The sequence below is a fragment of the Macrobrachium rosenbergii genome, chromosome 27 (assembly GCF_040412425.1).
Source record: "Macrobrachium rosenbergii isolate ZJJX-2024 chromosome 27, ASM4041242v1, whole genome shotgun sequence".
NCBI classification, from domain to species: Eukaryota; Metazoa; Arthropoda; class Malacostraca; order Decapoda; family Palaemonidae; genus Macrobrachium; species Macrobrachium rosenbergii.
The window spans coordinates 43,477,009-43,489,648 of NC_089767.1; the positions used below are offsets into that span (position 1 = coordinate 43,477,009).

A 12,640-nucleotide genomic window follows, 5' to 3' on the forward strand; every position below is an offset into this window, starting at 1 on the left:
ATGACCGAATGATATTCGGGATGGGGGCATTTGCTAGCTGTAAGTAAATTAAGAGGATAACTGATTGATTTAAGACTTATTCGGAGTCACGTAAGTGAATGTGACGGGTTCATATGATACAGACGGACAACTTTCACGAACGGATAAAGGAATGAACGAATAAACATTTCTCGAAAGACCAGGGCGGGCGTTTGTGACAGATAAATAATTACATAAACAAGGGGACGAGAAAATATAAATACGACTAAATAAAACGGGTAAAAGGAGATAATATTAGCAAAATACATCAACGTATACATCAAGGGAATGCACAAATGAATGGGTAAATAAACAAATTAATGGGAAAATAAATATCATGGAAGATAGGGTATGCAGAAACTGTCACTCGAGAAATTACTTAATGAAATAAAGTGGATCTTTAGAACCATACATTAAAAAGAAACGTAAGGCAAAGATATCGTTTCCTTACGAAGTATCTAAATAATCACTGACATTCTTAAAGAGGTCATGTGACTTATAAAAATTAGGTCGGGTGAGGTCACTGACATTATACATTCCGGTCATAGCCAAGGTAAGCCTCTATTTATGCAGATAAATAATGACAAATATGATATGGCTAGAATTGGAAAGAGTAACAAAACGAAGGATAATAATAATAATAATAATAATAATAATAATAATAATAATAATAATAATAATAACAGTGTTATCGATACTACTTGTGTTTTCACAATCATTACCGTCTTTATAGCACTATTTTCACTAGTTTTACCCTACTTATAACACTAATTTTAGTCACTTATAAAGAAGAGAAACAGCCAAAAATTTATGAAAAAGCAGAAGATATCGCCACCAAAAAAAAAAAAATGGACGACCAACCCGAAGACTCAAAGCAAGTGGACCACATCAGATATCGACCTCCCATATAATTACTCTCCAGCCTCCCGCCCCGAGATACTCCCGATACTACGAGCGCCCAATTATGCTTTCACACAGACACTTCAGGCACTCGCTGCATAATTCGCCAGGGCGTGGCTTAAAGGAAACGATAATTAAGATCGGTGCAATCAATCTCCAGCGAGGAGTGGAGATTCGCTGGATGGGGTTATCGCCACTCATTATGTATGCATGTATAGCAGATCTTTCTCTCTCTCTTTCTCTTTCTACCCCAGTTATTTTTTTTCTCATTTTATATTATGTACAGCAGATCTTTCACTGTTTATTTTTGTCTTATTTTTCTCTCATTATTTATGCATGTATATCAGATCTCTCTCTCTCTCTCTCTCTCTCTCTCTCTCTCTCTCTCTCTCTCTCTCTCTCTCTCTCTCTTTTACCTCAGGTTTTTTCTCTCATTGTATATTATGCACAGTAGATCTTTCACTATTTATTTTTTCTATTATTTTTCTCTCATTATTTATGAATATATGCATGTGTAGCAGATCTTTCTCTCTCTTTCTCTTTTACCTCAGTTTTTTTTCTCTCATTGTATATTATGTACAGTTGATCTTTCACTCTTTATTTTTATCTTATTTTTTCTCTCATTATGTATGCATGTATAGCAGATCTTTCTCTCCCTTTCTCTTTTACCTCAGTTATTTTTCTCTCATTATATATTATGTACAGCAGATCTTTCACTCATTCTTTTTTTATCTTATTTTTTTCTCTCATTATTTATGCATGTATGCGTTTGTATATATGTACAGTATAGCATATCTTTCTCTCTCTTTCTTCTTTATCTCAGTTATTTATTCTCTCATTATATACGTATGTATGCTCGTGCGTATTTGTAGCTGATCTCTCTCTGTCACCCTCTCTCATTTTTAGTTATTTTTTTAGGTCACGACCTCGCCTTAGGGAAAACTGGCTGCATTCTACCCACCTAAGCTTCTTGTTTCTCTATTTTGATGTGAAAAAAGAACTCTTGGTCAGTAATCTATTGCATATCAATAGATATAAATAAAACTTACATTTCAACAAAGAGAGAGAGAGAGAGAGAGAGAGAGAGAGAGAGAGAGAGAGAGAGAGAGAGAGAAGTCAGAAATGAATTTCATATCAATAGATATAAATAAAACTCAAGTTTCTACAAATCGAGAGAGAGAAAAGTCAGTAATGAATTCCATATCAATGGACATAAATAAAACTTAAATTTCCACAAATCGAGGAGAGAGATTGAGAGAAAGAGGTCAGTATGATTTTCATATCAATAGATATAAATAAATTTAAATTTCTGCAAGGAGAGAGAGAGAGAGAGAGAGAGAGAGAGAGAGAGAGGGCGATGATGACTTTGTGCCAGGGGAAGGCGTTAGGCCTTGGGATATGCGGAGATGAAATTCGTCTCCAGCCATTATTCTGATGAGGCATTCTGGTGTCCCACCCCAACCCCCCGGGGGCAGCCACACGCGTCAGACTTAGTCTGTTTATGGCGACAAGCCTCTCCTCGGCTATTAAGGACATGTCAGGCTGACGTAGGCTGCTAATATTTGTCTGTCCGGTGTCAAAAACGGCGTGTTTTACCCACTTCTTTCCGCTCGGATGAAAGGGATGTATTCGGTATATGTGTGCTATATGTTTCTATGCGTGTATACGCATGTATACTTATAGCATGTATGTCATGTAATTCATAACGCGTGTGTATATATACATATATATATATATATTTATCTATATTATATATATATATATATATATATATATATATATATATATATATATATATATATATATATTATATATATACATATATGCATGCATTTATAAATATAATATGTATTACTTAATGTATGCACGCATGCATCAAGGATGCTTGTGGAAGTATACAGTATGTGAGCGTATGGGTATTAAGAAGAAAGCTCCAATAGTAATAAAAAGGGCCGTCTGTCTGATAAATATAACGCCATAAATAACCTCATATTTGCAGCCCCTGTTAGGTATAATTTCTTATTCCAGAGCACTTTTTCCATCCTTTCCGAGGGCCGTCAACGTTAGGCTCTATAATAAGACAAAATTGGTACATACATTCTCTCTGCTTCTCGGTTTTCTGAGTAGAAGATGGCGTCCAGCGCGCTTTTCTTCAGTGGAATTTCGAAGAGTCCTTGAATATGAATTTGAGGAATAAATCTTTAAAGGGTGCTACCGCTCTTCCCTTCAAAGGTGTCTTCGTTCCATGAGTTTTAATGGAGAATATTGTAATTCAAAGGTGATTTTGATGACAGAATAATCTTTTCAGCTCCAAGGGTTTTTCACTTCCATTAAAACTTGTGGAAATGCTAAAAAACCCTGGAAGTTGAAATGATTATTGTCATCAAAATCTCCTCTAGACTGAAACGTTGTCTGTCAGTTTCCAACACGTGCAGATCAGTTTGATTTAGAAATTGAACAAAGCGATAACAGCACCGTTCACTACAAACTCTAGCTAGACCTTGGTGAAACACCAGCCTGAATTTTCTTAAGCATGTAGAAGCCTATTTGTTGCAACAGAAATAAATCTGTTTCTGGAGTGTTTTAAATTTAGAGACCTATCTAGGCTTTCGGGCTGTTCTTCTCGTCGTACGAGGGAACTTAACTCCTTTTTCGCCCTAGAGTGAGGTCACAGCAAGCCACACTGTGGCACAGTGCCCTGTCATCTTGGGCGTCACACAAGCCAGGATGGGCAGGAGGAGGTTACGCAGGAGTCATCCTTCCCCTGCTCAATGACGTGACTGAGAAACTGACATTTGCTGTCAAACAGTTTAGCAATTATGAATTTGTTTCATGACCTAAGAATGGTACCATGATTCTCTCTCTCTCTCTCTCTCTCTCTCTCTCTCTCTCTCTCTCTCTCTCTCTCTCTCTCTCACACACACACACACACACACACATCTGTCTCATGAACTGTGTCCATATCTCATGAATGGTGTGTCCATACGTCAATTCCTCCATTTCCTTCCCCGGAACAGACAAAATGACCCAGATGGAGAATGTCTGACGGCGATGAGGAAACTCCACCCGACCTGCGCCGAGAGGCACTCAGGCCGCGACCCTATGAAGTGCCACAAGATTGCAGAGCAGTGTCGCAAGAGCCCCGTCTGCAGGTAAGCACACCTGCAGAAGTAACCACCGGATGTTTTTTTTTTTTACTTCAGCATTATTTTCTCAGTTGTCTGTAGATGTAGGAATAAAATGGGTTTCGTACAAACCATTAAAAAGTGATGTACAGAAGCTATTATGAGACAGGTACCCCTGAATGTTTGTTTCAAAGTACGATATTGACCTGTTATCATATTTTATCTATGTTTTCCTCTGACAGAGAGAAACTCCGCGAGTACGAGCAGAAGTGTGCAGCAGATGCCATGACTGGGAGATGCGCCGATACCCACCGCAGCTGCCAAAAAGCAGTTATGAACATCCTTGGGACAGAGCTTCACGCCACGTGCGTCTGCAAGGGAACAGATTTCTTGAATCAGCACGACTGTTATACTTGGCAGAAACTTCTTTGGTCCAACCCGTGTGTCAGTAAGTCTCTCTCTCTCTCTCTCTCTCTCTCTCTCTCTCTCTCTCTCTCTCTCTCTCTCTCTCTCTCTCAAAAAATAACTAACCTGTTTTGATTCGTGACTTGAAAATCTTCTTTAAAAATTATACGTCCTCTGGAATTTGCATGGTCTCACGAAGAGTCTCTGTTATCCGTTGCTCTTCTCTTCCAGCCCGTTAAGGGGGTAATGCCGTCAGTGCACCTCACGCGGTGCACTGTAGGCATTACTTAAGGTTCCTTGCAGCGCCCCTTCGGCCCCTAGCTGCAACCCCTTTCATTCCTTGTACTGTACCTCCGTTCATATTCTCTTTCTTCCATCTGACTTTCCAGCGTCTCTCAGCAATTGTTTCATAGTGCAACTGCGAGGCTTTCCCCCTGTTACACCTTTCAAACCTGTCGACTATCAATTTCCCTCTCAGCGCTGAATGACCTCATAGATCCCATCGCTTGGTCTTAGGCCAGAATTCTATACATTCCTTTCCTTTTCTTCCAGTCGAGTCGCATTTGATGCTTCACAAAGAGATCAGCCAAGGTTCCACCGAGAGTTTAGACGAAGTTTTCCGCAGACCCCAGATTCGGACGACCCCGCCACCACCACGCATCCCATACATTAACCCCACGCCAGAGGAAGAAGAAAACTTGCCCCAACCTCCAGGTGGTTACGGGGTCATACAGGAAATGAGCCCGGAGAACATGGGCCCCCGGCCCTCTAGCACGTACGGCCAGGAGCTTCCAAACGTCTGGGGACCGCCGCATCACCCTGGCCTCACAGTGGGCGAGGGCGCCGGGGAAGGAGAGACAGGATTGGAAGTGTACCTTTCGGAAGGAACGGCGGCGGCGACCTCCCTGGTGAAAGTGAGCGGTTTCCCCTCGGCAGAGATGGGTATGTCATTGGCGAAACTGGCCGCGGTCAGGGGACCATAACTTTGGGTAGAGAAAACGGCGTGGGGAGAATACCCCCCAACCGAGGATTCCCTCACGAGCCCCAGCCCCCTGGATCTAGATGGCATAATGGTCGCAGCCGAGGGGGTGGTCTTAATGTCGGGGGTCACAATGGCCGGTTTGGCGGAGAACACGAGGAGACCGGAAGCACTTGGGGATCCCGGGTCCCTGCTGGGGGCGTCAATGGCGGAGGGGCGGGGCGAGGCGGAAGTCGTTACGACCCAAATCACGCGATTAATGGCTACGGAAGAGAGCGCGGAGGTGCCGGGCATCGGGGCACCCCCATTCACATCACGCCCACGGACAAAGGCAACAACTGGGGCAAGCTTGGATCCAATGGAAGAACTGGCAGTACCTGGAGAAATCGTGGATACCCAGTGGCAGCTTTACCTGACCTCCCAGATAAAGAAGACTTCCCGACGACCCTCCCTCCCGTGACGCCACATCCCGTCGGAGGTGGTCTCACTCCAACGCCCGCGGTCATGCCAGCACCCACTCCGTATTTAACTACGACGACTGACGTCCCAACCACTACTAGGCCTCGCAGTAAGTACAGCGGCTGTCCGGTGATGTAATGCCCCAAAGTCCTTTGAATTTTAGTATCAGGAATATGTTTCTTTCTCATTTAAGAAACCTGTCTTTGTAAACAATACCCACAAGAAATACAAGAGTGTTTACTGCCATTTCACGCTTGTTCTCTTTCTATTTTCAGGAACTTGTTCCATTAAAAACGTGAAGAATGAACAAATGATGAACTTGGAAATTCCAGAAGGGAGTCGCAGAAGGGTACGTAAAGGCATGACTCTATTGCGTAGCTTAGGAACGAGAATACCCCTTCAAGATAAAACAGCAAATCATAAAACCCAAATCAGTTTTTTCCATAGTTTTATTTGACGCTAAATGTCTACCTGTTGTTTTGTTACATTATGGACGCACCGTGATATTCAATTGTATACCAGTTAAATGGGGGAAAACCGTAATTGCGTTGCGTTTTCATGTATGTTTGTTATGTAAAGGAAAAATCCAAAAGAAACGTTCACATAGGGTCCATTAATTTGAATATTACTCATGTGAATTGGTTACGTAGAAGAATTGTTCCTCAAAGCTAACTCTGCATTAATCATATTGCCAGTCCTGAAGTTGCTGTCTTCTGTGCACGATTAGGCAATGAATGATATTGATGTTCTTTCCATCCAAAACAGATATACAACACGTCTGACTGCTCGGCTCTGTGTGAGTGCAGGATTCCCAACGGGGCAGCGAAGCCCGAGGCTATATGCACGACCCTGCGTTGCATGGAGAACAAATCTTGCAACACGGAGAGTGCCAAGTACCCTCACAGTGCCCCGTACTACCTTGCCCACAGGGGAGCCTGCGATTGCTACGACGGGAATTTCATTTGCCAGAAGCCTGACCCAGGTAAGATTATGTGGGTTTGTTTTCATTTCCCAGAGAAATGATCAAGAGTATAATATTGTGGATGTGTTTATTATGAGAACGTGTTATGCTTGAGTATATATATGTATATTCAGATTCAAAAGCAGGTGTAAGGAAAGATAAGTTCATATAAGAAAAAACTGAGTAAAAGAAAAGCATCACTTTCTCCATGAAAATTTTGTGAGTCTGTTGAAATGTCGAGTGAGAAAGGGGGAAATGTTTCGAGATATCTAAAGCCAGTTGGCTAAGAATGAGTAAACGAGCTTTGATATAAAAACTAACCTCACTGCAGACGAGTAAATGGTCGCTTGGAGGGTGGAAAGTAGCTTCCATTGTCTTTGATGGCTGTGGACATTCAATGACAATACCTGCGTGATGCAGCGAAGAAAATACAATGACCCTCTCGGCTGAGTTGCAGAGGAATGATGTCGACATCTGATCAATGGAACTCGGAGGGAAAAACGCGTATCGAGACTCAATTTTTGGAACAAACAGCAGCGAAAGTGTACAAAAATAGCCTTAGCTGGAAAATGCATTAATGGGAATGAACACATTTTGTTATGGAGTTTTTCTTTGTACAAAAAAAAAATTGGGGGGCATTGGTGCAATTTCCATCTGAAATTATGTCACCGGGCATTTGTAAGAGTTGGGCGAATAAATGCAGTGAATTTTAAAGGTTGTGCAGTATAAGGAAGTCCTTTGCTTATAAGTATAGTTGGAAAAAAAATGAACATAGTTGCAATTAGTAATTTTAGGCAGAAGAGAATGTCATTATATTTTACAGCTGAATTTGTTTTTTATAATAACTGTTTTAGTGGCAGTCAGAGGAAGAATGACAGCATGATTGAAAATAAAGGTGAAACAAAGGTATTTGTTTTACGCTAATGATTGTAGTGGTAATCAAAGGTGGAATAACATAGCATGAATGGAAATAAAAGCGAAATAACACTAGTCTTGTTTACAATAACGATTTTAGTGGTAACCAAAGGAAGAATGACAACATATGAGTGAAAATGGAGGTGAAATAACGTGAGTTTATCGAAGTAAAAATTAATTGGGTATACTTTTTCATTGTTCAGATGATGATGGACATTTACTTAATTCTGCTGCGAAGAGCAGGTGCTTAAAAGTTATAAATTTCTAATTCAGCTTATGTAAATAGATAATTGTACCGATTTAAGTGACCTCTGAAGAAGATTTACTGTAATTGGGTATGGGAAGAAAATTCATTTCCTTTTATAAATAAGATTTACGGTGGAAGCAGATTATATCGAGAGGAAACAAATAATAAGACTTAGGCTGGGGACTCACATAGCTAATCAATGAAAGCATTTTGCCTTTGATTTTTTTAAGAATGATTTGTTAGATATCAGTTACACTTCTCATACGGTTTGTTGAATGTGTTCCTCAGGAAACATCTCCGTAAGGGGTTAGTGCCGTTAGTACACCTCATGCGGTGCACTGTAGGCATTACTTGATGTTCTTTGCAGCGTGCCTTCCTTAGGCCCCTAGCTGCAACCCCTTTCGTTCCTTTTACTGTACCTCCTTTCACATTCTCTTTCTTCCATCTCCACCCTCTCCTAACAATTGATTCTTACTGCAACTGCTTTGAGGTTTTCCTCCTGTTACACATTTCAAACCTTTTTACTGTCAAGTTCCGTTTCAGCGCTGGATGACCTCATAGATCCCAGTGCTTGGCCTTTGGCCTAAACTCTATATTCAGTTCGATTCAGTTCAGGAGACATCTCAGACAACTGTAACCTAAATATTTGATAAATCCGTTGCATTTCGTAAGTGAAGGTGGAAGGTGAGGCAGGCTTAATTACGTTGATACTGCAAATCGCATTCGGTCACAGAAGTTGGATTAATAATGTACACAGATGTATCTTGACTTGGCAGGCATGTAAATTTTATTGTGCTGAAATAATCATGGGTATGAATGCCAATATGCATGAATGGACTTAGGAAGGATGTATATATAATTTATTGAGGCTTGAAAGTGGAATTACGGCATCGTGAAAGCCAGTGACTAGGGATTTTGGAGAGAAGGAAATAACTGTGATTGTCAGATGCAGTAAATAGTTTGAATTCCATAGTTAACTGGATGAAAACATTATACGACAGTAAATTTTATTAGTTAAAGATACTGAGCTCAGATTTTATTTTGTGTAAGTTGCCTGTTTTCTCTCTCTCTCTCTCTCTCTCTCTCTCTCTCTCTCTCTCTCTCTCTCTCTCAGACGTTGTTTTAAGCTTATTTTCAGTAAGACATAAGTTGTTCATATGGGGAATAAACCTGGTTCTTAACATTAGGATAAATCTTCTGGCGCCAGCTGGAAACGCCAGAAGATTTATCCTAATATTAAGACCGCAGGTTTGGTAGCTATGAAAAATACAAATTAATTTTAAAATTTGTCATTTTTTATTTACATTGCAGTATTGCTTACACAATGAATTAGTTCGAGGAAATAATAATACAGTATCTCTCTCTCTCTCTCTCTCTCTCTCTCTCTCTCTCTCTCTCTCTCTCTCTCTCTCTTGGCTAACTCTGCAGATCACTAAGTTCCTTACCTGTCGATTTCTTGCCTCCTTCCAGATGATTACGCACCGCTCGGCCCAGGGGTCTACATGTTCTTGGGCTACAGCAAGGGCGAGATGGAAATCCTGAAGCCAGTCACCAGCAAGAACGAGCTGGACGCGCTCAGTCAGATGGAGGCGATTCTCGTGAAGCAATATGGATTCAATGTAAGCAGGCAAAGGAACCGTGAGATTGGCAGAGAGATGACTGTGGGTGGAAAAGAGAAGGTTTTTTTTTTTCTCGCGTTTAAGATATGATTTTTTTTTTTTTTTAAGGGAGAAGGCGCTGCTGTGCATTTGAGGCTGGCTTGATGTCTTGTATAGGTATTGAGTGAAATGGCGAGGTTGAAGTTAGTGAATGAGTAATAGAGTTAATGAAGGTATGTATATATATATATATATATATATATATATATATATATATATATATATATATATATATATATATATATATATTATTTGAGTTGAAACCTTTTTTTCAGCTCTAAGCCATATACATTAGATCAGATTTTACATGTAAATATATATATATATATATATATATATATATATATATATATATATATATATATATATATATATATGTGTGTGTGTGTGTGTGTGTGTGTGTGTGTGTGTGTGTGTGTGTGTGTGTGTGTGTGTGTGTGTGTGTGTGTGTGTGTGACTGAATATTACTAAATTCCCTAAAGGATATCTGATGATCATTTGAGTTGTTCATCCTCCTTGTAACCCATTATAAGGATCGTTTACATTCCCTGACCATCACATTTTTCGTCTTCATCTTCTTCATGTGCACTATAAGATAAAATTATCACTGACTTTACTATCCACATATTTATTTACAACAACAAGGATTAAATGTCTTCAATCTAAGCCAACTATGTATTGGTTCTGTCACCCTTGTATGTTAATTGCACTTACCTTTTTTTGCAGTGTACTTTGTCTCTCAAGAACCACATTGGAGAGAACGTCATCGCCATTGCCAAGTTGGATGTGGATCCGGAGAGATTCATGAACGCTTTCGTCAGGCAACGGAGGGAAAAGGTAAGGCTGCAGTAGGAGATCTCTCTCTCTCTCTCTCTCTCTCTCAGCGCTGAATGACCTCACGGGCCCCAGCGCTCTTTTCCTTTGGCGTGAACTTTTATATTCCATTCCATTCCGCAGGAAGGAACGCAGGAACCCAAAGTCTAATAAGTTTTTTAAGTGTTGGAGATACAGAAGCATAATGTAGAATGAAGGTTTTGGGGAGAGTCAGTTGTAGGTGGAGAGAACGGATGAGATATTTTAGGAGGGGGTTGGGGCGGACGGTGTGTTGGGTTTAGCAATGCTAATGGTTTATCTAGAAATCCATTTTTTAAATTTAACAATCTATTTCCCCCTTTCTGATTGGCATTCGAGGGGAGTGTTTGGAGTTAGTGAAGGGTTTTGGTTTATCTAGAAAGCATATCTCATAAATTTGTAACATTAAAAAGCAATCTAGTATCCCCCCCTCTCTCATTGACATTCGAGAGGAGTGTTTGGAGTTAGTAAAGGCTTCTGGTTTATCTAGAAAGCAAATTTCATAAATTTTTAACATTTAAAAGCAATCTATTCCCCCTTTCCTGACTGGCATTTTGTTTGGAGTTAGTAAAGGCTTTTGGTTTATCTAGGAAAGGAAAAGCAAATTTCATAAATTTTTAACATTTAAAAGCAATCTACTGCATTCCCCACTCTCTGATTGGCATTGGGGTGGGGGGCGCGGGTACTTGGAGTTAGTAGAGGCTTTTGGTTTATCCAGAAAGCAGATCCCATAAATTAAAAAAGTAGTTTTTTTTCTAATGCATCATCCTCTTTCAGGAGGAATGCGCCGGACCACTGCAGGCCCTCGCCGATAAGATAAACCTGAGGCCCCGCCATTCGGACATCCTGACGGACGCTCACCTGTCGATGTTCATCCTGGCCCAGGTGGAGGTGAACTTCCCCGAGGCCCAGACGTCCTACGCATCGGCCTCCGACCACTTACGTCCAGACGTCGCCCTGACTTACCTGATGTCGCTCCTCGCCCTCTTCCTCCTCCTCCTCCTCCAGCGCCGGTGCCTGGAGGTCGCCACGCCCCTCGGAGCCTACGCGACCTGATGCCATTCGACGCGGCAGAAGGAAACAGATTAAGACACCATGCTGATAAGATACATTAAAAAAAAAAAAAAGAGAGAGATATAAGTGAATAAATATATAAAGTATATAGTTTCTTTAACGTTTCGCGCGAGACGCACAAACCTGTCCCGGACTCTACAAATTAACCGTTGATCTTTCCCGCTTCGATGAACTACTGCAGACAGAACGGACTTTGAAATCCCACGCCCTATAGTCAGACAGTCTTTTCAAATCATAGTATTTTTGATAAGTTCTCTAGAAAGAAAAAAAATAAACAAAACATATTAGTATGTAGTAAAATGTGACAATGTATAATAGTATTTAACTTCATTTAAACAAACGCTATATTTTTACATCACTTCGTCTGTTCCACAAGTGCTTTTGACTGAAAAGAAGAGAGAGGATAAAAAAAAATACAATAAATAGTGGAAGTGAGAAAGAACGAAGAGCAGGTGTAAACGAGACTCAAGCATTGCAGTTGTCGTTCTCACGTGAGAGTTATGGAAGACAGGGTGCCAAATATTTGGAAGGCTTGAGTTCCGCTCTTCTTGGAAAGAAATGCCATCTGGTGGACTGTGCGAGTGGTTGCAAAAGAAAGGGAAATCACCCGAAGGAACAAGAAAACCGATGATGATATTTGAAAATCTCTGAGAGATTCCTTGAAAGATGAAATACTGAAAGGTCAGAGGCAAATGAATATTGAAGATTCGTACCTTTTCGGTTGAATGACATTATGGTATTTTGACATTTTGGTATTTTCAGTGATGGAAGGAAGAGAGAAAATCGCCTCTTCACGAAAAATAATGAAAAAAAAGAGTCGACGATATGAATTCAATTTTTTGCCTTTTAAGTTTTCTTGAAGATAAAGCGAAGGACATTTTAGTTGTGTTGTTCCATCGATGCTACTTTGAGAAAAATGGAAGAAGAAGAAGAAGAAGCAGAAGCAGTAGTCTCGGTGCAGAGACGTACCAATGTATGGAGTATAAAGGAAGTGAAAATAAGGTGAATATAAATAAGGAAAATGGAGATACAAGAAATACGGAAGAA

The 12,640-nt window shown here is 40.4% G+C and overlaps 1 protein-coding gene across 1 annotated transcript in view; it reads left to right on the plus strand.

The window, feature by feature from the left end:
- The window catches only part of LOC136853338 (uncharacterized), a 239,542-nt gene extending 227,825 nt beyond the window's left edge, over positions 1–11,717 (plus strand). Inside the window, 9 exon segments of the mRNA XM_067128701.1 lie at positions 3,936–4,070; positions 4,286–4,491; positions 5,001–5,422; positions 5,425–5,995; positions 6,162–6,235; positions 6,652–6,868; positions 9,480–9,628; positions 10,394–10,504; positions 11,297–11,717. Coding sequence (XP_066984802.1) covers positions 3,936–4,070; positions 4,286–4,491; positions 5,001–5,422; positions 5,425–5,995; positions 6,162–6,235; positions 6,652–6,868; positions 9,480–9,628; positions 10,394–10,504; positions 11,297–11,575 — 2,164 coding nt within the window. The 3' untranslated portion in view covers positions 11,576–11,717.
- Positions 11,718–12,640: the final 923 nt, after the last annotated feature.